Genomic DNA, 27,500 nt, shown 5'->3' with positions numbered 1-27,500 from the left:
TAATTACTCTACCGCGCGCTACCTGTCATTATGGGCTCCAGGAGGAAAGCGGGGTCAGACCCTAACGGTACCTTTCCACAAGGGTGTTTCGGGGGCGTTTAACGGGGAGGTTCGCGTGGCGGCCACGTGTCAAACGGTCCGACTTCGAGAGGCGGCAGTTATGTTTCCCAATTAAAAATCTAACTGTTTCCTGTTTTTCCTCTTCGCGCTCTCTTGGCGTAATTAGGAGCGTGAACGCGAGAGCAGTCGAGAGCGAGAACGTTTTCTCTTCTCCTCGCGCGTTTTCCTGCTCTCACTCTCTTTCTCCTCTTTCTCCTCCTGCTTCTTTTTACGCGCGACAGGCGGCAGACGTCTCGCGATGAGAGCCGGCAGAGAGCAGATTAATCTTCCCGGACGCCACATTGACAGGAGTCGAGTGATAATTGGCGACAGTCTTGGCAGCGAGTGTCAACGCATCGTTATGACCGAGGCTGCGCGAACTTTCGTCCGCAAGTTCGCCGAGCAATTGCCCGTGAACGTGATGTAATTAAAGTCAAAGTAAAGTAAAGAGGCGCACATCTCGTGCGCCTCTTTCCGTACGCCAGCACGAGTCACGTCACGTCACGTCGCGCCACGGGAAGAGAAATTCTTTCGGCCATTTCGGATTCGTCGTCCGCTCACTGCGGACGCTCTTAAAGATGATTTCGTGAGCGAACAATTTAATAGGATTTCGCGTATTTCCCATCCGCTCTTCCGTTCGGTTGTTGCTTTCCACCGCCGCTGCAATTACTGAAAATTGCATTCGCGTTGAATTATATCGAAAAAGAGAGAATTCAGAGCTAATCGAGTTATATGATGAAAACCACTGGCGGTCAGCTAGCTTATCGTCGGGGTTTGCATTCTGTATCCCGAAGCCAGGGTAGTCCGCGGAAGGGTTGAAATAAATCGCGATGGTGCATTCGCGCTAACTTGGCGGCCGTTTCGTATTTTATATCCTCCGCGTGGCGCGTCGTTGAAAATTCAACTAAATAAAAATACAGCCGTATCCGACCGATATAATTCACCCTCTTCGATCCGTACGCGAGCTGACGCGCGCGCGCGCGCTCTACGTGTTGCGCATTAATTGAATTACCGCATATAAGCATTTTCTGGCAGCGTCAATGCGAAAGTTTGCGCGAAGCGACATTTCATCGTCGCAATGTGCAAACATCGCGCCTCGCAGCGACGACGTTCGCGTCGCGTCGCGTCGGGTCTCGAGACGCGATTAACCGCGCGCGACTCCTCTCCCATTCGTTATTCTCGCCGTTTAGTTTCTCCTCGAGAGTTATCCTCCCCCCCCCCGCCCCCCTCCCCCGCTCGTCGGTGCTCGTTTGAATTATTTTTGAGGGCCGAGCAGCGCGCTATCGCGCGCACTCCTGCTGCTAGCCCGGACGATTATGACAGGGCACTTTTTCACTGACGAAACTGCGCGACGACGAGTGATTAGGGGGACGGATTTACGATGACGGTACGTAGTCAGCGACGCATTCTCGTGGACGGGCGAATTCGCGCCGACCGACCGCTCGATCGATATCGATTGTGCCCGATACGAAAACAAACGTGTGTCGCGAGACCGGAAGTTAGCTCGCAGCTACTAAAGCTCCGTACAAAAGTTTATGAGTTGTATACAGGATGGGGTTGAGTGGGTGGCGGTCGGAAGGGCGGCAAAAGGGGGTAGTTGGGCAATGTGGTGGTTCACGGTGAGAGCAGTGGGGGGATTGAAATGGTGGACTCAGGAGGGTGAGACGGAGGAGGGCGAGGAGGGAAGGGCAGCAGCGGCAGCAGCAGCAGCAGCAGCATTCGAGGAGGAAGATAGGCGCGGGCGAGCTTTGATGTACGAGCTTACGCCGCGGAAAGAGAAAAAGAGAGCGAGAGAAAGAGGGCGAAAGCGAGAGAGGCAGGGACAAAATTTTCGCCGGCAAAGGGATGAAATACGATTTTATTTGCCGCTGGGGCGCGCAGCTATCCTCGATGGGGTTGGCAGTCCAACTGTCCGGTCCGCGGCGCTGTCCGGCGCTGGCGGTCCGGTATAATGAATAAACTTGCGACTTTCCGCCGAGAGGAAGATCGACCGTGCACTCTCTAAAAGAAAGCCGTAATTATTCCCGCGCGCGCAGACCCGCCGTGTCCGTTCCGGTCAATCGGGCGCGAGCGCATCGCGGATACGCGGATATACTCGCAAGACTCGGGATAATTTTTCGTCGAATATTTCACAGTGTGACGCGCACCCGCGCCTGTTTTACGCGACGATTCATGGACGTTCTCTCTCGCCGGTTTATTTAGACGCAATAGGCATCTTATGCATCATTTAACAACAGCTATGTTTTAATATTGCAGAACGTACGTACGCACGTACGTACGTAATATTATTGGCTCGCACGGCTTGGGAATCCCGGAATGGGTATCGCTATTTTTAATCTCATGTGCGATTTGCTTAATTTTTTCGGAAAAAAAAATTTAATATCAAATTTCCGCGGATGACATTATACACTAAATGGCAATAAAAGTGTTGAATTGGAGTGCGCGCATGCTGCGCGCATGCATCTCCGACGCATTTTTGATGGAACGGCGACATTAAAAATGCAACCGACGGGCGAGCCGCGTCCATTTCCGGGCGGTGGTGCATCCCCGTCCACGCATCCTCCGCCGTTGCGAGCTCGCGACGCCGTTGCATTGCCTCGCGACGTAATTCGGCGGCTCGGCCGTCACTTTACGAGGAAATTTGCATTAGCCCAGGGCCCTTTTGAAATAAAAGGCCAACGAAAAAGGTGGAAAGGGTGAAACAGCGGGAGGGATAGAATCGAGAGAGGGAAGAACGGCAGAAGAGAGAGAGAGAGAGAGAGAGAGAGAGAGAGAGAGAGAGAGAGAGGGAGAGAGCCGGATGCAGGCGGAAAGAAGATAGAAACGCGTATATGCAACGAAAGGTGTTCGTCTAACTCGAGCGCATGCGCTTCTACTATGCACCCATCCACCCCCGCCGCATCCCCCTTCGACAACACCACCCTCACTCTCTTTCCCTCTCTCCCTCCCCCTCTCTTGCTCTTGTTCACCCTCTCTTTCTCTCTCTCTCTCTCTCTCTCTCGCTCTCTCTCCCGTTCGCTCTCCATCTCCCTCCCTTTTTCCCTCTTTCGTCGTCCCTCTCTATCCGCCGCACGTAAGCGCCAGCGAGATTTATCTGCCGATGCGAGAACGCGAAACGCGGGATATGCATGCGTGCAGGTGCATGTGAGATGCACGTATGCGTCCGCGTGTGCGTGCATGCACGGGAACCCCGCGGGAAGCCCGAGAGGCTCGAATGTCCAGTCCATACTGGAGAGAGAGAGAAAAAGAGAGAGGGAAAAGGGAGAGAGATATATATATATATATAGAGAGAGAGAGAGAGAGAGAGAGAGAGAGAGAGAACGGTGGATGTGGAGAGCGAGAGAGGGAAGCAGCAGGGTCAGATAGGCCGACGGAAGGGAGACGGAGGAACCTAGAGTGGAAAAGCGTGCGAGAGGGACAGCTTCCAGTCCGTTTCTCCCGACCGTGGAATGGCGAGTTGGACGAGGAACGAAAAGGACGAGAGCCGCAGGAGGTGGAGGAGGTAGAGGCGGAGGAGGACGATAACGGAGAGGAGAAGGTGGAGGGAAAGGGGAGAGAATGAGATATGCTGATAGAGAGGTCCGAGCGCGGAGAACGGCAAAGAGAAAGAGAGAGCGAGTGGAACCGGTGCGAAAAGCGAGAGGGGGAGAGAGAGAGAGAGAGAGAGAGAGAGAGAGAGAGGGAGAGGGATAGAATGAGAGAGAAACGGGGAGGGAGAAAAAAGTGCACGCGCATGAGGGAAAGAGAGAACGAGAGAAAGTTCACGGGAGAGAAAAAGAGAACGAGAGAGGAATATCCGTCCATAGAGCGGGGGAGAGCGGGGGAGAGAGTGCGAGGGATACGAGGGGTGGTGCAAAGGTGACGGCGAAGCAGGCGGCAGTGCGTCGAACGAAGAGAGCCAGAGGCTGACCAAAAAAAAAGGACGGACGCTTCAATTCATTGATCGCCCAGCGGTCCGAGCGGCGACGCGCGGGGTAAAATAAAAAAAAGCGCCGGTATGACGGGGGAGGAGGGCTGGGCATCGGGTCGTCGGAGGTGGTGAACGGGGGTAGGGGGCGTTGCGAAAAATCTCCGCGCAAAAAGTGCGCGCGAGATGAAGCGAGACGACGAGAGTGAGAGAGAAAGAAAGAGAGAGAGAGAGAGAGAGAGAGAGAGAAAGAGAGAAAGAGAGAAAGAGAAGGGTGGCGTTCGAAGGTTCGGGGTGGCGAGGAATTTACGAACGACGGGAAATCGTCGGAGACGATCCAACCGGCCTTTTTTCAAGACCGCCAGGCTGTACGTGTCCATTACTTTTTACTTTTGCATTCGTAGCGCGAACGACGAGCGACGTGGCGCGATGCAAGAATTTTATGCGGCGTCTGGAAGCGAGTTGGGGGCGAGCGAGCGTACGAACGAACGAACGAACGAACGAACGAACGAACGAACGAACGAACGAACGAACGAACGAACGAATGAACGAGCGAACGGACGAACGAGCTAGCCAGCGATGGTACGAAGCGGACGAGCGAGCGAGCAAGTTTGCGCCTCCGAGCGAATCTCCTCGGGGCTGAAGAGACGACGCGTACATTTTTCAGGATATTGGCAATATTTTACGCGACGTCGCACACCCCGTACGGACTGCGCAAATAGACATAAATACGGCTTACGCGTGATTGAATGAGTACTCGAGCTCCGCGTGTTGAAGCAACTGACAGTTAAAAGTTGCGTTTTTATCGCGCTTAAACTTTCACGCAGTGATTCGCTTCTCGCGCTCGCGTGTCGCGAGTCAAGACGCGCGCGGTTCTTCGTCGCGCGCATCGATTTTCGTCGCCGCGCCGATCAATGCGCTGCTTCGACGGCTGTGCGACGAGCAACCCTCGAGACGGATTGGGCAATTTCTCGGGGGTTCCCACGATGTATATAATTTCCGTTTTTGGCGAAGAAATTCGACCGAGAGAGGCGAGCAGGTGATCCTGAGGCGCACCTGGCAAGACCACGAATTGAAGGATCCCTTCACAATCGAAAATAACGTCTTGGAGCGGCTCGGCAACTCGCGATATCCTATTTTCCTTCCGTTCCAAACAGCCGCTCCTTCCAGAAACATCTGTATTTCGGGACGACTCTCCGCTGCATTTCGGACGCAGATGCAAATCGAAAGGGTTCCTTCTGGATGCGAGCGAGCAAGAGGAGTCGCTCCTTTGCATGCGCGCACCCTTTCCCGAGAATTTCTTTCATTCTGCGGCTTTTCCGTGTATAAGACGCGCATCTGTCTCGCCCACAATGTGTCCACCGATTTCCTTTCCAAATGCACTCGCGATTTGCGACAGTCATTGTGCCCGCGCGTTTATGTCGAGAACGCATCTTGTGGAATCGAACGCACAAGGACGTTGGCGAGATACGTGAGAAGAAGTTGATATATCGCGCGTTTTCAAAGACTCGCGAGCGTGTGTGTGTGTGTGTGTACACATATGAAAAATTGATCATGCGACGTTATAAACGCGGCATTCGCGCTGCAATGGTGTAATGTAGGCTCCTCCTCTTTCTCTCCTTCCCCCACTGGACGCAGTACATTATTTAGGCGTACGACGCGAAATTAAGATGAGATAAGCGACAACGGAAAGTCCGGTCGGCCGTCGAGTGCCTTTTAAACCAGCTCCTGTTCCCCTTCGTTACAATTAATTGTTTCCTTCCTCTATTCTTAGCTCTCGCACAGTCGAGTGCGCGCTGCGCGGCGATATAAGTGTGTCGCGCGTACTTTTTTTCTCCTCGCTTCACTCCGCGCGTCTACCTTCGCGGAACCTTTCCAGCGAAACGGCGCGCGTATTGGTCGCATTTACGTGGCTCCGCATTGTTCCTTGTCCTGGCACTCCCAGGTTCTCGCCGGTGCGGCGTCGTAATCATGGAAATAATGTCGTTTCGAAAACTATTGGCGCGTACGCGCAAATCCTCGGTCAACTGACGAGCCTCGTAGCGCGTATACGAGTACACGCCGCCGTGCAAACTGACCTACTTCGTTCCCCGAAAGAATACAATTAACGTCGCAATTTGTATTATGGGGAAAATCGATGTCGAGAGAGTCGGTAAATAAGACCCGGCTGTGATACCCGGCGCAGTGAGAACGATTCGGGTCGGAGGCACTCAGCCGAACGTAAGGACGAATCGCGGGTCGAGACAGATGTGAGAAAATTAGCAGCGACGCGACGTGGGGTGCCTAACACTCAGCCCAAGGGTCGCGCGAAAGAACCGTCAGGTAATAATAAGCGTCTCGATCCTTTTACTCCGCGCGCGAGCTCGCAGTGTCTAGTTTCCGACTCGTTGAAACTCGCGCATTGCGCTCGCGTCGTGCGGTTCAACCGCGCTACCGCGGATTAAGCGTTACGACAGAAAAATGCTCCGCGTGGAAGCGGCTTTGCGCGCGTCTCCATTAATTACTTTTTCCGATCTCGGAAGATTTCGCTATTCTGCCGTGGCGAGGCGAGGCGAGGCGAGACGAGGCGAAGCGAGACGAGGCGAGACGCGAGCGCGCTCGTTGACGCATGAAACAAAGGTCTGGTTTGATTAAAGGGCAAATAAAAACGGCCGCTATTGGGCACGTAAAAAATAAAAAAAAAAAAAAAAAGAGAACCTGGGAAAAGACAGTGGCGGGCAGGCTTTCAACGGAGCGTGTACTTGGGAGATTAGTGCGCTTTACTGCGCTCTACTCTTTTTCTCTCTTTTCCTCTTCCGCTTTTCTCTTGAGGAGAAAAACGCGCGGTGGCCGGCGGGCTGCAGGCTTTGAGGATGGACACCCGCATTTTACATCTCTTCTCTTGGCCGGAGGAGGCGAGGACAGGAGAAACGTGCCGGAGGGACGGGGAGCCTCCGCGAGAAGAACGACGAGGATGAGAAGACTTCTGACGTAGACGGGCGGCGCGACGTTTTTGCGAGAGACTGCGTACTTTGTGCCGCTCATATTACGCGAGCGACGTAGATCTCGTCTGCGATATCGTCATTTCGTGCGTCGTGTGCGTAAATCTCTCTTTCTCTCTCTCTCTCTCTCTCTCTCTCTCTCTCTCTCTCTCTCTTCTCCTTTACTTCGAGTCGCAAAAGCCGATTTGCAGAGAACTGCAATTCCGCAACAAGAGAGAGAACTCGCCGAATGGGAGCCGCGCGTCACTGACCTTCGTCCCTAATTTGTAGCCGCAGTTGCTGCAACATGAACGGACGGGCGCACCGCGGCGAAAGCGTTCGCGAGGCGATAAATCTTCGATTTTGGACGCGAGCTCTCTCTCTCTCTCTCTCTCTCTCTCTCTCTCTCTCTCTCTTTCTCACCTTGGGTGATCGTAAGTCCCGAGAAACACAGAGGGAGGGACGAGACGAGGAAGGCCCTACGTCACCACACACACGGCAGCTGCCGGTACGTCATACTTTTTCTTTGTCTCAAAGGACCCTCCTCTTCAGTCGGTGCTCTTTGGGGTACGGACGGGGGCCACGCGCCCGTGGCAGATGTTCCGTGACGCATGCCCCTTTGCTTCTGCATATTACGTACTTATACTTGGAATTCGCACGTACAAGGCGCGTAACACGCGACCGAGTCCCAATGTGCACGCGTAATCCTCGAGCGCGGATCGAAAGCGCGGGGTGACAGCCGCGCGTTCTCTGAAATGACCGATGCACAATACGCCACGAAAGGGGTTGCGCGTCTAAATTTCATGGCAGGACATTACATAAGCGCGCAATCTTCGTAGGTACAGCACTGATAAAATGGAGTCCAAAGAGCTCTATTTCAAGAGACGAGCAGACTTGTGTGACAATGTATGCCAGCTTCGGTAACATTTATGACAATTTATGAGAAAGTATACTCGATCCGTTTTAGCGACACTTTTCAGTGCTATATTTGGACTCTGTCGAGATGAAAGAAAAGAAATGAATTTTGAAACTGCAGTCGCACAGGCCACTCGGTGAATGTTGCGAAGCAAAAGAGACCAGTTTGCATATCGAGTTTCTTCGGATTCTTCGTATATTCGGCATGCGATATACACGTGCACACGCGGCGCAGCGCGTATATACGCATATCTTCAGAAGCCGCCCCGCGCGATAAAGCGAGTCTCGTGATAAAGAATAATATAATGGTCTTGTTAAAGATACGAAATACGCCTACTGCGATAAAAGTGAGTCGTAGCGCGCGATGATCGAGCGAAGCGGCGCACTGGGAGGATTGTACATTCCAATCAAATGTGCGATTATTTTCAGAGCGCCCACGAGGACGAGTAATTTTAACAGCATGATATACAGTTTCGGGTGGGATCTCGGAGGGATCGAAAACGACTTTCGCCATAACTCCTCGTCGAAGCTTGAGAATTGGAAAAATTTCACGAGTCAGCGTAGCGACTATCTCTTCTCTCGATACGCAAATGGGAGGAAATTCGTCGTGGCGTCTATACGGTCGGTGCTACATTTTATGGTCACGTGACAATCGCGCCTACGAATCGCACGGGACGGCGGCGGTCGGATCGTTCCTACGTAACTTTCGGCCACAATTAGCGTACGTTTTGATGAGGCGCGCTCGTGAAAGAGAAAGGGGACGCTCGACGACACATAAGAGACGGACGCTCTTTCGGCTAAACGCACGTCGTCACACCTGACGTCACATACTCGTTAGGGGGCAGATGGCCCCCCTCTCAAGCGTGACGTTGGCCCACGGGGTACCTGGCGGCGTCTATCTATGGGGCCTTCCCCTCACTCTTTGTCTCTCTCGCTCTCTTTGATATCCCATAAGGCAAGGCAAAATAAAATAAAACTCCCGCGAAGGGAGTTCCCTTCTCCTCGCGCACACACGCGCAGCTGCTCAGGTAGCACGAGCTACTTCCACATTAGAGGACGGAACTGCCATGGGGTGCCCCACTGGTGCCCCATTGAAATTCCGTCTGGCCAGACGCCCGGCTGCTCCCTTCGCGCGCGCGTACGCGCCGTACGAGTCGAGGGGGAGCGAGCAAGGAAAAAGAAAGAGATTATCAAGGTGACGGAGGTACGATCGATTTTTGCGGGGGCATTAGTACACGGAAGCGGATTCGTAGGGAGCGCGCGATCCCCGGCACGGAAGGGAACGAGCTCACTTCCGAATGCCAGCGTGTACGCGCATTCGTCACGCATCGAAAAGCGTGCACGCGCTCGATTATCACCCGAAACGAAAAAGTCTATCTTCCCGTTTTACATTAGAAGGAGAGGAGGGGGGTGGGGAGAGAGAGAGAGAGAGTCTGTATGGACGAGAGGTCGTATGGTTTCACAATTACCTATTGAATCTTTCCTGCGAAGGAAAAGAGATGATTTTGGATCCAATCGAACGTCGCTTGGACGGACGAAGCTCGTTCGAACGAATGTTAAATCGAACGTGCAAATTATAATCATCGTAACAAATTATTAGCTGATTCAATAATATCGTGATGAGTCGAGCAATCGCGCCGGTGCGCGATTCACCATCGCGTCAACGAGCGACTTGTTTAACGGTTTATATTTGCTCTTTTTCTTCCTTTTCGGACGGCCAGAGTAATTGGCGCGAGCGACACGATGAATGCACGCCGTTGATGTATCGGCAAGAATTTCCGGACAATCGTAGACAGATTTAACAACCTTGTCCTCCTCCCCCTCCTTCTCCTCTTTATCGCGATTTCTCGCTTGAAGCTACCGAGGTGTCTCGTTAGCGTGACGGTGCGCGGTCGTAGAAATGTCCAAAGAAACGTCCAAAGAACGTCTTCTTTTCCCTTCTCCGCGTCCCCGACCGATCGTCTTTACAAACTGCGAAGGGCCAGCGGGTAGTATGGGCCTAATTGCGGCGGGCGCAACTTGCCGAGGGCTTTTACAAAGTAGTGGAATTGTGCGACGCATTTGTGCCAAAGTGGCCCCGCCACTTAAACGGTTTCTAAGCGCCTAATAACGCGGTCTAATTCTCGTCGCGCGCGAAGAAAAGAAGAAGGCGCGATTTGTCGCCGCTCGTAAATCCGCCCGGCTAATTCTCAGCACGAGACATCCGGTTTTCCGGCGAGGCGTTGCGGGGGCGTTTCGTGTGGTAAACATAATGTCGTGCCCCGTGAAACCTGCCTACTCGCTTGCCTGCCTGCCCGTCCTCCCTTTTGCACGCAGCGTCCCTTCTCATCTCACCGCAACGCGTGCCAGCCGTGGCTCGGCGAATCGCGGCTTCACCGCTGGAAAAACACCTGGGGGATACCATTTCCCTCTTCGCGGTCTCCTTTTCTTTGAGAGAGCTGCGCGTCCTATTTATCATGTGCATCGCGACACTCGTACGCCGCAGCTCTCTCTATCGCACGATTATAGAAATAAACCTTCTTCCACGAGTCAACATTTCGGTTGTTTTAATCCTGCGTATAGCGTCGGGAAGTCCTCGAGGATCAATGGAGAATATCTCAGTTGTTATTCTCTCTCGGTAGAGTCCTCTTTATCGGCTTTGGAAAGTTTAACAACGTTTGAGTATCTGAATTCGCGTTCTGGAGAAATATTATTAGGAATATAAATCTCGGCACCTTTGGGACTTAAACTGATATTCATAGACGTAAATTGTTCACAGTCATTGATTAAGCATAATTAATTGCAGACTCGTATTCATAGAACACTGTTCGCCCGATCGAGAGGATCAATATTTCTTGTATGAAATAAAAAACACCGATTAAGCAATGAAAATGAGAGGGATTCATGAAATTACTGTTGTTTACCAAACACTGATGGATTGCGAAAACCGGTTCGAAATTATGACTACATTCAATCAATTCGACATTAAACAACAAGCTAATCGCAGATGCACCGAAGCAGTTAAAGTAAACGTCCCCGCATTGGTTTAAGCACTGAAAGCTCGAGTGTGCGCGGCGACAAGAGCGCCTCATTTTTTGACATACTCATGACAATCGCCAAGAGCAGAGTATCGCGCGTGCCTCTTCTCGGAGCCTAAGGTTGTTCCTTTACGTATCGCTATCCACCCACTCGAGTCACCATTCGTGCGTATTCAAACGCAGCGTCTCGGCACGGGGCACGAGGAGAAAGCAACAGAGAAAAAAAGGAAAAAGAGAAAGAGGAACTAGATGAGCGAATAAAGTAATAGGGAACGATCAGAGGGAGAACGAAAGAAAAAAAAAAAAAAACACGCACGCGTAACTATTGCCTGCGCTCTCTCTCCCCCGCCCGCCCGTCTCCCTCTCCCGGCCGTCGTTAAATGCGGAATTTCGTTCGCGGCAGATTGGTCGATCCTCTCAACGGTATCCGGCACCAATTTCGAGGCTCTCGTCTATAACGGGAGATTAAGAGTACTAATAACGTACGAGCGGAGAACCGTTCACGGGGCCGCATACTACCGCTACACACCGTCTTTCGCCGCATGGCGCACAATGACTTCGAAACATATGTCGAACGACGGCGCGGTGCTCTTCCTCCGCTTTCTCTTTCTCTCTCCCCCTTTTTCTCTCTCTCCCTCCCCCCTCTCTCTCTCTCTCTCTCTCTCTTCCGACGCCGGCCCGCATCGAGATGCGTTATTAACGTGTGCGCGCGAGGGTGAATGAGCGGCGTGTGGGTGGCGGTAGCAGGAGCGTGAGCGTGAACGAAAATGTATCGTCGGTCGAGCAACCGCGCTCGAAGAAAGAGGGAAAATGGTGCAGCAGCAGCAGCAGCAGCAGCAGCAGCAGCAGCAGCAGCAGCAGCAGTAGCAGCAGCCGCAGCCGCAGCAGCACGAGGTGAAGGAGGAGAGTGGGGAAGGGTGAGAAATCCATTTTCACGTTTAGACCGCCGTCGGTTTGTAGACACGTGGGTGGAAGACGACGAAGGGGAAGTGGGGAGCGAGCCATCTGGTTCCAGGTCGGAGCCAGGTCCTATCGTTTCGAAGGCATGCTCCCGCCGCGAGGGTCTTTTAAATCCACCACGAGAGACACGCACCTTGAGACCTGTCCCGGCCAAGGACCCTCGAACGCTTGGCCCTTTAAAAATCGACACTGCGCCGCGAAGACACCGTGGCGCCCCTCGTGTCCCTTCGGCCGCCTTCCGCCGACGATTTGGAGGGTAATCGCCGGGTGAATAGTAGCGCGCCTCTTTTCATTTCCGTCCACGCTCGCCCGCGTACGTTCTTTCATTCGGCCGATCTCAATGAAGCCCGAGCTGGACGATCGAGTATTCAATTTGTCGCGCGCTTTAATAGCCTTAATGCCGGAAGGAGCCCGCTCACCTGCGAGGTGTAACCGAGCCACTCGACGTCGAGCCCAACGACACGGTGAGTGGCGCCTCTAATTGATACTCGTGTGTAATTGCGAAATAAATGTAAATATTTAACGTCAGTCTTTTGCGTGGCTGAGAAAAGTGGGGAGAAGAGAGAGAGAGAGAGAGAGAGAGAGAGAGAAAGGGAGGGAGGGGGGAAGCAGACAGAAAAAGAAAGCGCGTTCTTCTAAAAACAGTCGGTACGCGGTCATAACATGGCGACACTAGACAATCCCCCAAGCGGAGGGTATATCGACATTACGCGAACACGCACGTCGTACCCGGCACTGTGTTTGCACGGAAGATCAGCGTATTGTTGACAGTCGACCGACAAAGCCAAATTAATTTGCAAATCGCTCTTCGAGCAGATCGCGGAACATTGCGTCCGCTATGATTGCGCAGCGCGATCGCGAGGGAGGCGGTTATATTGAAGCAAGAGGAGGAGGAGGAGGAGGAGGAGGAGGAGGAGGAGAAGAAGAGGAAAACAGCGCGCGAGGCGGAAAGGGGCGAAGAGGAACGCGTCGTCTTCAAGTGCGCATCGAGAGATCGAGGAACCGAGGAAAGAAAAGGAGAGAGAGAGAGAGAGAGAGAGAGAGAGAGAGAGAGAGAGAGAGAGAGAGAGAGAGAGAGAGAGGGAGAGGAAGAGAGAAAAGAAACGAGAAACAATTGCAGTTCCGGACGCGCCGCTACGGCGAACGTTTCTAACCCGTGACTCCACCCGCACGCGCCCTCCGCTCGCGTCAGCCCCCTTTTGTTTTCTTACGTAGCGATTCCTCTCCCCCGATCCGTCCTGGATTGCCGTTTCGCGTATATTCGCGGCGAGACAAGCAAGCGGAGGTTGCATCGCCGGCGCACACGCGCTTTCCCGTCTGTGACACGCTTGTATACGCCGTCGTCGACCCGTGGAGACGGCTTGACAGTGAGACTTTTATTAGGGAAGAAGCGCAGCAAGCGTGATTATATACCTTACAGCGCGTCTCCGCGTTCCCCCTCGCGAGCGTCCCACCCCTTCGCGATATCCTTTCTTCTTCGTTTCTGCAACTCCGACTCTCGACGCCCGGCGTCATCACTGACGTCGCGCGACGACGAAGCGGCCGCCGCCGCCGCCACCGCCGCCGCCGCCGCCGCCGCCGCCGCCGCCGCTGCCGCCGCCACCGCCGCCGCCGCCGCCGCCGCCGCCGCCGCCGCCGCCGCCACCACCGCCGCAACGCGCCGAGTCGCATTGTCCTACCCCCGGCTCGACATTCATATGTGCGCGCATTGGCGTAGAACTTGGCGAGAAATTGTCGGGCGGTGCGATTACAATGGGCGATCGCTCGGCGCGCTTTGTCTCGCGCGCGAGCGACAAGTATCGAGCTTCCCGGCGGAAGGGAAACTCCACTTTTCACGGGTCGCGAACCAATATCGCCGCGGGAGTGATAATATACTTACGTTGAACGTTGCCGTGGCGGTGCGAAAGGTGCCGTCCCCTGAAACAAAGGATCATAATTGGCTTAATCGTCCTGTAACGCCGCGAGTCACGGCGCTGTCGTCTTAATTAGCTTTCTCATCTTTCGCGACGACTCGTTACGCGTCGTGCGCGCCGGAAAATAGCGTCGGAATCGCGCTGTTCGTAGAATCGTCGGCCGTTTTATCGCCGTTTAGCGTGTGAGACGGGGATCTTCTGCGCGAACACCCGGAACGAATATCTCGGTTTTGCCATCGGCCGCTTCGACAGTCTCGCATCCGCCACGTGACTAATAGCGATTTTGTGCGAAAAACGCCGTCGCACGCCGAACTTTCGTGCATTATCGCGCGGCATAGACAAATTTGTCAAAGTGAAATTCCGGAGAGCTCTAAGCCGCACTTCTCGAAATTTGCATATCCACCTCGCCAATGCCGCCCAAGGCGATATTGTCGTCACAATGAAACCCTCTCCAAAGCTCGCCACCATCCCCGACAGAGTCGCATGGACGATGCAACGCGCGCGTGTCGGCGACGAGCTTTTGCTTCGCGTCACACCTACCAAAGTTCGCGAATTTCGATCGCGCATAAATATCGAGGTGATATAAATGTAGCGCGCGCGCGCGCGTGCTACGTCCTGCCGAGGGATTCCTCGCCGCACGATGGCTCGCCGTTGAAAATAAACTGCTTCCTCGACGAGACAGGAATTATTTAACTGAAAGTGCTCGAAAAATAGAAGCGTCGTCGAAAATTACCCTTGCGCGTTGCTAATAATAAATAACGTGCGTTTGTTCTCTTCTTCTCCTCGTTCTTTTCTTTCCTCGCAATATCGAGATCGACAGCGCTTCGATTCGCGCTTATAATCGTCAATATTATCATCGTCGCATGTATGCGATACTCGAGACATCTCGAGGAGTCGCGCTGCATTTCGATCTTTATTATCTGAGGCTTCAAGTGCAACGACGTGGACTTTCGTACACTGCATTGTCCCGACTAGGAATGCACAGGACGGAGGCTCGAGGAAGCCCGGCAGGAGGACGAGGATGGCCAAGGAGGTCGTAGGTGTGAGGTGCTGTTCGACGCCAGTATCTGAGACAGTTTCGGCCGGCAAGACTTAACAAATAGGCAAAGTTTCGCCGTGAGGATGCCAGAGTTTGCGGATTCTCCGGCGCAGCCTCGACATCCTCTGTCCTCTTTGTCCTTAAGTTTATGATATATTAGCTGTTCTCTCTACCGTGCCCTCCCACCTCCCTCTCGCTCTTTCCCGTTCTTTCCCTATCCATCTTCCGACGTGCCCTTTCCACCGTCCCCTTTCCACCCCACCGCCGCCCTCTCCCGGGAGTTGACCAATTTATGCGGCTCCGAGATTTAAGTTGGTTAAGTGAACTTAAACAGCGACACACCGAAATATAACGCAGAGTCGCAAAGTTCGTTGTTAATTAGAAAACTTGGGATAATGGCGGCGCGATGCTGCGCCGTGCCAAAGAGGATGGACGCACTCACCACGACAGCGGTGACTTTCCGTTCTACGGAAGACTCTCCGGAAGGTCCTATCTTGGCGCGATATCAACTGCAAACGTCGAGATACAGACCGATCGCGCGTCGTTTCAGCACTCGACACGTCCGTTCGCGCGAGTCCCCATCGCTCCGAACTCTCGTCGGCCCGCGTCTCCGACGTACGACCCGCGATCGGGACCTCCCTCTGTCTTCTTGCACGCAGACGCGTTTGCCGCCGCGGGATTAATAAACTTTGTCGCGTTTCGGCTTAGCCCGCTGGCGTAACTCTCCGCGCCGGGGAGAAAATCAATACCCAATACACATCCCAAAGGTCCGCTTATACTTGTCGCGCTATCTCGCTTTTATCTCGATCGTATCTCGCATATTGGCGTACGCCTGGCATCTACACACACACACACACACACACGTCGTCGCGCTCCGTCCTGCCGCTCCCTCCCCCTCCCCCTCCCCCCGCCCCGTACACGCGCGCGCGACACGCGTAACGCGGCTCCGCGACACACGTATCGGCTGCCGTCACCCGCACACACGCACAGACACACGCACACACCCACCGAGCCCCGTTCACACACCCTCTCTCCTCGTGGGCTCTCTTCGGGGTGACAGATGGCTTTGTAGACAAAGAACTTAGCCGACCGGTTTTCGTGGACGTTGCGTAACCCGATAAAAGCAAACTCAAAGTCGAACGTTCGAACATGGCGGAATCGTCGCGCACCCTCGCCTCGCCTCGATGGGGTTGAAAATCAAATCCCCGGGCGTCTCGATGGGAGTCTTCGTCCGGCCAAAGATTGCTCCTGCCGGAGTCGTCCCGTTCGCGCGCACCACCAGCTCTCTCTCCTCTCCTCTCCTCTCGAAACCCGTTCTGTCCGTCACCCCTTAATGATCAATCAGATGTTCCCTCTTCCCCCCTCCTGGCCCCGCCACCCTTTTCGTGGCGGGATGGCCGAGTCGCGCCGCTGATCGTGTTTGAAGCGTACTTCGGCGTCGTTCTACGGCGATTAGACGATTAGGAGAGCTTTCCTTTGGCAGGAAAGCGCGTTAGCGCTCGCGGCGATCACGTCGAGTGTAGAATTAGCCGCGCGTCCGCCATTGTGTGCGAATGCTCCTCTTGGCGTTCCCGCGTTAAACTCTTTTCCACCGCACGGTGGCCGCACGGTTATACCGCACGCCATGCGTAATAGACTTAAAAATAGTTTTCTAATGTGCCCCGCGCGCGCGCGCCGGGGAAGTACGCACGCTGATACATTATAACGCGCGCGTATAGTTATGACGTACGGCGCGCGTTGTTGGAAACAGATTTATAATTAGTTTCCTGTTGCCGCGACCGCGTAAAGCGTATATGCGCGCGCTCGTTAGGTATAGAGTCGGCTTTGACGATTTAGCCTCGATACGCTTGTCCGAGCATTGACACGATATTTCTGGATATGGATTATATATTATACGCATTATTCATTGTGCAGGTTGCATCATTTATGCGGCGCTCGTTGCGCGAAAGACTAGCCGAAACAACACGCGTGCCTATGCGTTAAATATGAAACAAAATAGTTATTTCCACCGGTAGTAGGCGGCTGTTTTCTACAATATTCGGCAGGGTTCGCGCAAACCTCTCTCGTGGGATACGGTCGGGGATACGTTCCTCCGCGTGTCAGTGTGCGAGATAATTTCGTCGTGCCAGCCGAGTTGACACGCGCTCCTTCAAACGAGATTCAGCGGCCTGGTTGAAGATGATCAGCATTCGAGGACGAGGACTTCATGTTTGATGTGCAATTGCAGTTTGGTAGTTTTCAAATTTTTACGCGACACGCCTGGCTAATCATTGTGTACGATATATACGCGACTACGTCCCGATGCATTCGATAAATTTCGTCGAGCGGTCGTTTCTTTTTCGGGAGTGACGGCAATACGAGCGTTAAGCTCTTATCGATCTCACGGTCTGATGGAAACTCATGGAGGCCAGCTCGCCGAACGAGCGAGATATCTTTGTGCGATGAGATTGCTTTCGGGCTCTCGTCTTACGTTCCACGGATGATTGAGCATGCGTGAGCGCCGTACGCATACGCAACACACGAGCGTGCGTGTGCACCCAGAAAGGGGCGTCGCGCCGATGGGTGATACAATGGACACGTGGCAGAATCTAATCATCGCGGAAGACTCAGGGCGAGTCTGTGTTCTTTTTTAAGTTTCCTATTCAGCGTGTTAACTCCCTGGAAATTTATTAATTCGGACCAGCGTCAGTGTCAGATCGATACACACACATACATACGTCGTGTCGCAATTATCTCTGGTAAATATATATAAAAAAGGGCACACCTCACCGACTTTTTTCATTTTGAAATATTTCATAAAGGATGAAATTCTGAGTGATTTCCTGATACAACTATACGGGGGTCACTTATAGTGCTTATCCGAAATATTTGATTTTAAAGTTTTGGAATTTTGATTATCCTGGAATTAAATTCCAGATATCATAAGCTGACGTTATTTACAGTACAATCTGAACAGTTAATTCAAACATAGTGTATACATAGAAATATAGGAAACAGTACATATAAGCGGGAGAGGAGCTCCGCCCCTCCCCCGTATCCTTTCCGCAAAGAGATCCTAACCTAACCTAATTTATTGCATCTTTATATATTGTTGGGCGATGTTGAAAAGATCTCCTTAAAAGCCACAACACCTAATTATATGCAGATATTATAATAAGTTAAGTTGAACCAGGTGATAGATCTTAAGAGAACTTTTTTCAACAATGTCCAAAAATATATAAAGACGCAATAAGTTAGGTTAGGTTAGGATTTGTTTGGAGACGAGCGGAGCCCCTCTCCCGCTTATACGTACTGTTTCCTATACTTAAAGTGAATGAAAACTGCTTGTCTACTTCAAATATACTTCAACGTACAACGACCTCCATATAATTGTATCGTGAAAAGTCACTCAGAATTTCATTCCTTATAACATATTTCAAAATGAAGAAAATTGGTGAAGTGTACTCTTTTCTATATATTTACCTTATCTCTCTCTCTCTCTCTCTCTCTCTCTCTCTCTCTCTCTTTCTCTGCAAAAGAGAAAGAACGAGCTGCAATCTCGAAATAGAAATAAACGTTCGCAACTCGAGATGGCTGTAAGTAAACAATTATAGACTTCCACTCGTCCTTTCTTTCTCTTTTATAAGCGACCCGCTTTTGACGAAGCACGAAGCTAGCGGGCTGTTAATCAGTCCGGTGAGTCCGGTGACACGGCGCTCTCGTTTCCTCTCTTTCTCTCACTCGAAGACTTGAGACTGACGATAATCGAATGGAAATAAATCTGTCCGTATAAGAGGTCAGCAGGAATACGGCTCTCTCTCTCTCTCTCTCTCTCTCTCTTACAATTGGATTTATTATGCGTTCCGGATGCCATACGCCAAACGTATATCTCTGCGGCGCGCATTGTCGCCCGTCGAGAGCGAAGTCGTACTCCCGTATCTAAAGTTGGTATTCGATAACTCGACGTTCGATTAAGCGCTCTATCGCGCGCGAGGGATTCTCGGTTGTATCTGAACATGTGTCCCCTCCCCTCCCCCCATCACAGGAGACGCCCCCTTGGTGCAGTCGTCGAAGCGGGAGCGGAATGTTTCAATCGCGGTGGGAAGAGGGCGGACAAAATAATCTCAGCATGAGGAAAGATGATTTCCTTACGGAGGAATGCTCGCGATATTTCGGGGCATCGTTCGCCGAGTAACTCAAAAAGCTCAAAAGCTCTCCCTCTCGACGATTAAATCCTAAGAAACCGCAACGGTGCGCGAGTTGCACGAGAAACGCGACTCGGCAAAGCCGTAAAATCTCGGCGGTCCGCGGAAGTGGTCGGAGGTCGAAGTTACATAGGATTTCTGCGGTTATCAGTGCTAAGTATCCTGCTACGGGACCCGTGGAATTCCTTGTAGGAAGGACGAAGCAACAAGTGGCTTCTTAGCTCGGACAATCTTAGCTCAATGCTCAACAAGTGTCTCGAAGTGAGCACGCTTAGCCAAAGTGTCCTAGTAAGAAACGCCTATAGTCGAACCGCTAGTTCGCGAAACGCGAACGTCCCTTAATCACCGGTCATTGTCGCGCGCGATAACGCGCGGCCGTAAATTTCACGGAAGCGTTTTACGATCTAGGGACTTTAATCACTTCAGGTTATGGGGGATAGTGTTAAAGATGATTTAAATACGAAACGGGTTAGCGGCAGTTTTACGAACCATTTTACGACGAACAGTTTCCTCTGCCTCTTCGTCTCTTTTTCCTTCTTCTTCAGAAGAAACAAATAAATCGCCTCCTTCAACGCGTAACTTTGAATTATGTATAATCAAGTAGATATAATCACTTGGAGCAGAACATTTACATGATAACATTAAAGTTAAATTGTTTCAGTGAGCCGCATCGAGTATTTACCGATTAAATATTACCGTATTTGTATATATATATATATATATATATATACAACTGACTTTATTGATTTAATTTAATCCAATTACCGGACGGAGAAAACGAGAAACTTTTTCAAACGCGCGACAAACGGACGTAAAATTCGGTCGCAGCCGAGTGTACAATCGAGCCGCGCGACGTCGCGCGAGGAGATCGTAAGCCGGGCGACTTATTTCCCCCGTGGCGTGATTCGATTCGATAACGCGTCCCGAACAACAGTTACCGCCGAGACGAAGTAATAGCGAAGTAGTCCGTGATATTAAGCCGGAACAAAGCACGGCTAATCCCGAGACGAAGGTGGAAATGGAGAAAGAGAAAGAGGATAGCCGGTCTCGCGTGCCGTGTCTAAATAATAAAATAAAACCGACCCTCCGCTCGCGCGCGTTGATCCTTGGCCCGCGCTCAATACCGACAGCAACAAGTTGATATCTTGTTCCTTCCCCTGCAAGAGCCCGAGGAGTGTGGGGCGTCTTCGTAAGAAAATCGTTTGTCCTTTCTTCCGACGTTATGCTGGCAGAGCGATTCTTTACATCAACAGGTTCCTTCGTAGCCCGCGGCCCGGAAAATCTTCGGGGGACGCTTCTCTCTGGCCGCCAAGTAAGGACAGAGAAAACTTGCGCCGTGTGAGAACGACGCTGGGGTGAGCGGACTTCCTTAGGGTCTGAGGAAGCTGCTAAGGGACGGGGGTTCCTTGAGGGTAAACGGAGCAAAGACGCTCGGATCGTGGCGTCTTGTAACCTGTTGAAGCGACGTCCCTCGGGAGACAATGCGTCTCTTCGAGGGAGAAGGAAGCGGCGGCGGATAAAAGGGAAAAAAGGCGAGCTAGATGAAAGGACGAAAATGGTAATGCGATAGGGCAATTAAATGTATCAAGAACGGGCGCAATAGTCGAGCTACTCTGACCAAACTGAGACGCAATTTCATTAATCGCTCCGCACATTTCACCGAGTCGAGTCGGTCTCCCGAGGGAGATGAGTCGTTTGAGGGAAAAGGTGAAAATCTTCAGATATACTCGGGACAAAATCCGCGCGTACGTAGGCAGATAGGTGGGTGTATAAGTGGGTGGGTGGATAGACAGAGGGAGAGACAGTATCGAGGTCTCTAGACGGTAAAACGGCCAGAAGTGACGAGAGAAAGGGGTGGAGACAGAGAGAGAGAGAGAGAGAGAGAGAGAGAGAGAGAGGAGAGGGAGGGGGAGGAAGGGAGGGAGGGAGGGAGAGCGAGAAAGAGAAACCGGCCAAAGAGAGCGAAGAAAAGGAGACCGAAGAACAAGAGCTCTTTGAAGAAGTGACACCTTTGTTTTCCCAGAGGGCGCTCGAACGTACCGTGAAGGGTTAGTAGTCTCCAGGAAAATTGACGTTACGAGGAAATTACTTGGAAGCGGAGACAAAACCCTCCTCATTGAGGATGCGCACTTGCAAGATATGTGTACATACGTACAGGAACCCGTTAGCCCGTTTAAACAGCGTGTCAAACGTCGCGGGAGTGCGCGAAATGTCGAGAGCCCCGAAATTCCACCAGTCCCTTAACACGGCGCGTAAAACTTTGACTCGTCGTATCAACGACTGTGTGTGTCGACATTTACCGGATATCACGAACAAGAAGTACCCTAAATTGCGCGCGATCGCGTTAATTACACGGACAGACCGTCGAGATCGGCGATCGACAAGAAACTGATTTCGACAAGATCCGACAAGGACAGCGAGCAATAATACAATTCGGCCGGAAGGGCCGAGACCCGGCATTCTTCGGGCAACAGATCGCTCAATCGGATATCCAGCGGATCTTAAGAGATGATCCTGCCTCGGCCGACTTTTTAGCAGGATGCGCGCTTTTTGTGGCTTCGGGGGTCTCTTTATAAGACGCCAGGAGCATTGTGTCACCGTCGATGCGCCCCGCCGAGATAAATATTTAACAGCGTCACTGCACCGCTACGTCAACATCCTGACGGCTCTCTTGGTCGATGCTCTCTTCCGGTGCCGGCGCGCCGGCAGGAACTCACCGCGAGCGCTCGATCACTCCCGATTCCTTTCTCCCGGCGCCGTTTCTCCCGGCGCAACAATCGCGGCGCCGCGGAGAGCAGCGAGGATCTCGCGTAGATTCCGGAATATGCAGAATGCGGTCGCGACGCTCGAGCGCACGTTGACAAAAGAAACGCTCGCGCGGCTAAAGGAGAGGTCCTGCGTGCGAGGGGGTGGACATGGATAGGGGGATAGGGGAGGGCCGCCGCGCGTAACCCACGGGCGAAATGAAAAGGAGATCGTCGATTCTGTTTGTCCACAAAACGCCGCAAACAGACGCGGCTCGCCATTATGTACGACCGTCGTAAACAGACAGCGGTGAGCCATCTCCGCGAGAGCAGATGATGAACCTTTTTGGGATTCTTCGGGATTAGCGACAGGCGGGCAGTGCGGGCGCGAGCCGGACCGGAGGAGAGCCCCGGAGAAGTGCACGAAACAGAGAAATCAAATGACGAGACTCGTGCGGCAGTAATTTGAGACGCGCCTCTTCTCTTCCTCAGCTGCCATTGGGCAGATGCCGAAATTGGTACGACGACGGAGACAATGCTCCGCGGAATAATGGACTTCTTAATTCGAGAACATCTAGCTGAATGGACGTATTTCTGCCGGAGGCTGCGCTTTTCGTATCATAACGTCAGGCCGGCCGATCTCTCGCTTTTTCACGAGACAATGCCTACGCCATACATAATCGCGTAATACCCTTACACGTTGAGACGCAAGTGGAAGGCTGAGTGGAGGTGCGCCGGTCGTCCAGGAAGATCATCAAAAATATAGCAAAAAATATGGCGTGTAAGAAAATCGCTACGGAGGTCGCGCGTAACGCGCGGTCTGTATTCGGTCTGCAGTACGGACGACGACCGCAAGGTCGAGTGGAAGAATCGTTGCTAAATGACAATGAAATTTTAAAGGATATACATCCTCCTTTCCTCCCTCTCTCTCTCTCTCTCTCTCTCTCTCTCTCTCTCTCTCTTTCGTTCTCTTTCTCCCTCTCAAGACTACAGCTCTTTTCTCACCGCATTTTCGTCGCGAGTGCTCGTTTTCTCGCCTTAATCGCGCGATGTAGAAATTATAAGCTTCCTTGGTGGCTTGCGACCTTCGAAGGGCCCGTACACGCGAACCCTTCTCACCTCCGACTCTATCCCTGTACCGGCGACGAGCGCATGTGTACATACATAGCATACATACATAGGCGCGCGGGCTCATGAGGACGTGCATGCGAGTCATTGTCAGCTGACACCTGTAGACCTACGCGAGACACGTACGTGGCCACTTACTTACGGAAAGTGGGGTGAAAAGCTCTCCTGCGTTCTTTTCATCGCACTTCCCAGAGGCAGAAGGTTGCTTTATGTCCGCGCGACGCATCCGTCTTGCTGCATCGCAACGGAGAGGAACGACTTTTTCTCGTACTCGTTACTTAGTGCCGTTCTCTCTCTCTCTCTCTCTCTCTCTCTCTCTCTCTTCAATCTCCTGTCTCCCGTCGTGGTTTTTTACGTTACAACGAGGGTGGCGATGCCGTCCGAGGCGTTAAGTCGCTTATGCTTCTTCTCACCTTCGTAAGCGACTCGCAGAGCGAATCGAGCGATGCAAGAAACGTCGAGCTTTCTTGTCGCGAGATACGCCGTACCGTGAGAGCCTCTCGGGAAAGATCGAGCGAGGTAGAATGAGAGAGAGAGAGAGAGAGAGAGAGAGAGAGAGAGAGAGAGAGGGGGGGAAGGGGGAAAGTTTCCTTTAATTAAAAGACGGTTATTATTCTTGGAGGGTAATAGAAGCGAGACGAGAGGAGGCTGCCGCGTATTTATTCCGGAGAATGTTTGGCGACCGAGCTACTTGCGGCTAGAATATTTTTCCAACAAGGGCGGAGAGCATTCTCGTGCTCATGAAAGTCTGACGACGACGACGACGACGACGACGACGACGACGACAACGACAACGATGGCGGCGGCGGAGACGAGGAATACAAGTCAAATCTCTTTATTTATTTCAGAACTTTTTCGCGTTTGTACGGTGAATCCACTTCGCCTGACTGCACCGTTATTCTTATTTTCATGAATTGTCGTGTTTCTACCCCGCGAGAATATTCTCTCAGAGGCAAACATTCTCCCAGAGACAAGCAAGCTAAGCAAGCAACAACATCTTGAACATACGGCGTGCCCATCTCGCGAAGCCTCTCACGAAAAAAACTATGCGCGAAATAATATTAATTGAAAATAATATTAAACGATTAGCACACGGCCATGTGTTACGTCACAACGCGATACGTGTCCGATACGAGAGGATTTTGGCATGGGGCGACGATCGATTACTCAAGTGGCGAATTTATCAACAAAGCGGCTCGTGTCGCCGGTGATCTCAAGGGTGGCCGCCGCGAGTAAAACCGCGCCGGTTATTACCGTGGGGTAGTTACCATCTGCCTTTCGTTACCTGCAAATTTGCGCACCTGGACGCATTGGCGGCACCGCGCGCCGCCCGTCCGCGTTCACGTATCGGCGTATCGATCCGCGCGGGATTCGCGGTCGGCGCCAATGGCTTCTCAAAAATCATACTCGATTAATCTCGCGCGGTGCGCGACACGGGAAGGGGAGAATCCTCGCTTCACCCTCGCGAGATCTCATCGAGCGTCGAGCTCGAAAATTAATCGCCCCAAATTACGATCGCTCCATGCATGATCCGGAGCGCGACGCGCCGTTCTCTGTCCAGCTTTCCACGGCCGGGATTAATCTCGCGAAGACGACCGCCGCAAGAAGCAAGACCCGCGACCTCTTTCGCTCTCAGCCCCCCTCAGCCCTCCCTTGCGTCGCTAGTCTCCTCCGTCGCGCGCCCGTCGCGACTCCGCGTATTCGCAATAAAAAAAAGCTTTTCAAGGACGGGCGAACGATTGTTTGAACTGAAGCATCTCATAGCGTCGGCGAGTGTATTTGATTTATGCACTCGATTAAACGCAAAAAATCCATTGCTTAATTATCCGTAATATCCGTGGCAATCCGTGAAATATCATGGACCGCCGGGTCGGACCAGCAGTTTGAGAGAGCGACGAGTAGAGGAGCGGAGAGAAAAAAAATCCCACCTACGCGCGTACACGCGTGCAGTCGATCGGCCGCGCTGGTTGGTCTGGAGGTAAAAACAAAAATCGAGGCCGAGCCCGCAGATACGCGGTTTTTGCGAAATTACGGGTCCCGCCTCGAACCTTCGCACACTCCCGTAAATCAATCGGCGCTTCGACATTCGTATATATTCTCCGTTAATTATTTTTATTCACGGCCCAGCGTATAGGAACGCCCAGTTCGCTGGCCTGGGAGAGTTCGTATTTTGTACGCATACGCATGAGTCCCTAGTCCACCCCGATCGCGCGCGCGCATACACACACATACGCGCGGCACTCGCGCACACACACACACACGTGATCCATACACGTACACACAACCGTCGCCAGCGTCGCCGCCGCCGCCGCCGCCGCCGCCGCCGCCGCCGCCGCCGCCGCCGTCGCCGCCTCCGACACACGAGGCACGTACGCTCTCGCGTACACGTATACGCGCACACGCGTGTTTTGCGTAAGTACGCTAGCTGCAACGAGAGAGGGAGAGAGAGAGAGAGAGAGAGAGAGAGAGAGAGAGAGAGAGAGAGAGGAAGAGTATGCGTGCATCATGCACGTGTCACGACGTAGTCGTCGTGCGCGTATAAGAGTGTGACGCGCGAGCGCGCGAGTGTGTTGGCCGCTCGTGCGCAGCATGCGTCCCCGCGTGTACCCCGGCGCACGCGTGTGCGTTACGTATTTTCGAATAGCGCGAGCCAGGCTGGTTCGTCAAATTTGCACATTTATTCGTTTACCGTCATACAATCGAGCTTAAAACCCGCGCGCGGACGCGCGTGTGAGTGCGCGCACGGCCACGTCGGTGCACGGCATCGCGCACACATGCCGCGAGCTCATCCCTTATTCATAACTCTTCGAAGGGCTTGATGGAGCTCCAAAGCTCACGACACAGGCGGACGATTATTTTTTCCTGCACACTTCGCTCTCCTGGACTTCCTCCTTTTTGCTTTTTGCGCCGGACGAGGGTCCGCTCCTTCGCAAAATACTCCGTTTGACGGAGCCACCCTCCATAATGGATCTCGATAATGTCGCGCATTCGGCGCGAGATAGCCGGGGCCCGTCGAGACCGCCGCGGGTTAATACGCGAGCCGAAGGCGTGGACAATTCGCACGCTGACCTTCCAAATCCGCGCGCTTCCTCGACGAGCTCTTTATTAGCCGCGAGACCGACGACGCGTCGTCGCCGCGCCGGGCTAGACGCGCGACTATCTCGGCGTAATAATTTGCAAGATACGCGGACGACCTTCTCGCTTTATCTCTCTCTCTCTCTCTCTCTCTCTCATGCGCGCGCGCGCGCGCGCGTGGGCGGCAGCTGCTAATTAACGGTTCAATCGCACACTCGGTCGCCTCGATAGTTTAATTGATTTCGAAATAGTTGTGTTCCGCGGAGGAGCCGGGCGGGGACGGCCGAAGAGAATGAAGCTCCGCGCGCCACCCTTGTCAGGCATGCTGTGGTCAGGAGGAGAGATCTGGCAAGAAATAAATTACTGGGTGCCACGCGGATCCCAAGAATGTCCACCCTCCTCTCCTCCTCTCCCGCCGGGCGCTCAATCCCGTCGTCAGAGCACAGCTCGCGAAACAATCCCGAAGCAAATCGAACGATCCGCGTCTCTTCGTTTCCCTCGCTTCCGTTCGGATATAGGGGCCGAAAGTAAGGACGGTTTCTCGTTCCCTCGCCTCCCCCCCCCCCCGCGCGGGAAGGACTTTCGCGGCTGGTCCCACCGATAAAAAGCGAGTCGACGAGCGCGAGGGTGAGACTGGCAGACACGCGACCGAGTATCGAGATCGGTAGAATTCGATTTCGCGTTTCGAGGGTGCTCTCGCGAATGTCTCTCCGGTTCTGAGGACGGGGCGAGTGTACGTCGTTGTCGTGCTCGACGTCGCGAGCTGAAGTCTCTCCCGCAGACGATGCTCCGCGAGCGAGTCGCTTTACGGACGTCGATGAGGAAGAGGAACAGAGAGAGAGAGAGAGAGAGAGAGAGAGAGAGAGAGACGACGCGCGATGCTACACATGTATCATCGTGTGCTCTCCTCTCTTTTTCTCCTCGTAGTTTCGAGATGTCGAACTTTCAGCGCACGCACGTAAGTAGCCCTCCCCGGATACGTCCGCGGAGTCTCGAGAAGTGCGAAACAATCGCGAGCCTGGAAATTTTCCTCGTTCCGCGCAGCGCAGCCGGGCATGTGCGGCCTCTTCCTCTTCCCCTCTGTGCATGATCTCAAAGCATGGCGGTACTATTGTGTGACTACACGATACTTGAGCGAGTCTCGGACGCGAGTCCGTGGGCAGTTCCACGCTAAATAACTCTTCAAAGCGGCCTGCGGAAAAGCTCGCGTCTTACTCCACGAAGTTAACGTCCGCCTCGCGCGACGCTGATCGAGTACCGACATGTAACTCGTGTGTATGCTTCCTTGAGTCCTTCAAGTCTCAACTCAGCGCGGCGCTCGCGGCTCTCTCTCTCTCTCTCTCTCTCTCTCTCTCGCGTGTCTTACAGCACGCGATATCATCCCGAAACCGCACTCTCCTCCGCAATCCTCCTCCCGAGTTCGCCGGCAGAATGAAGCTTCCTCCGCGGAACACAACGGGAAAAGCCTCGACAACGGGAAAAAAGCGGCATTTTATTCGGGAACGAGCCCCTGCCCCCGCCCCAAGTCGCGATATAAAAATCTCTCATCGATCAAGCGG

The 27,500-nt window shown here is 53.0% G+C and overlaps 1 protein-coding gene across 1 annotated transcript in view; it reads right to left on the bottom strand.

Annotated features, from left to right (window-relative positions):
* The window catches only part of LOC112588762 (uncharacterized), a 95,902-nt gene that overhangs the window by 35,695 nt on the left and 32,707 nt on the right, over window positions 1-27,500 (bottom strand). The window contains exon 5 of the mRNA XM_025299572.1: window positions 13,738-13,775. Within this exon, the coding sequence (XP_025155357.1) occupies window positions 13,738-13,775 (38 nt within the window). The remainder of the gene's footprint in view (window positions 1-13,737; window positions 13,776-27,500) is intronic.

Source organism: Harpegnathos saltator, unplaced genomic scaffold (genome assembly GCF_003227715.2).
Source record: "Harpegnathos saltator strain DR-91 unplaced genomic scaffold, Hsal_v8.6 scaffold285, whole genome shotgun sequence".
NCBI lineage: Eukaryota > Metazoa > Arthropoda > Insecta > Hymenoptera > Formicidae > Harpegnathos > Harpegnathos saltator.
Note: the sequence above shows the minus strand (reverse complement) of the source record. Positions and strands in the feature narration are given on the sequence as shown.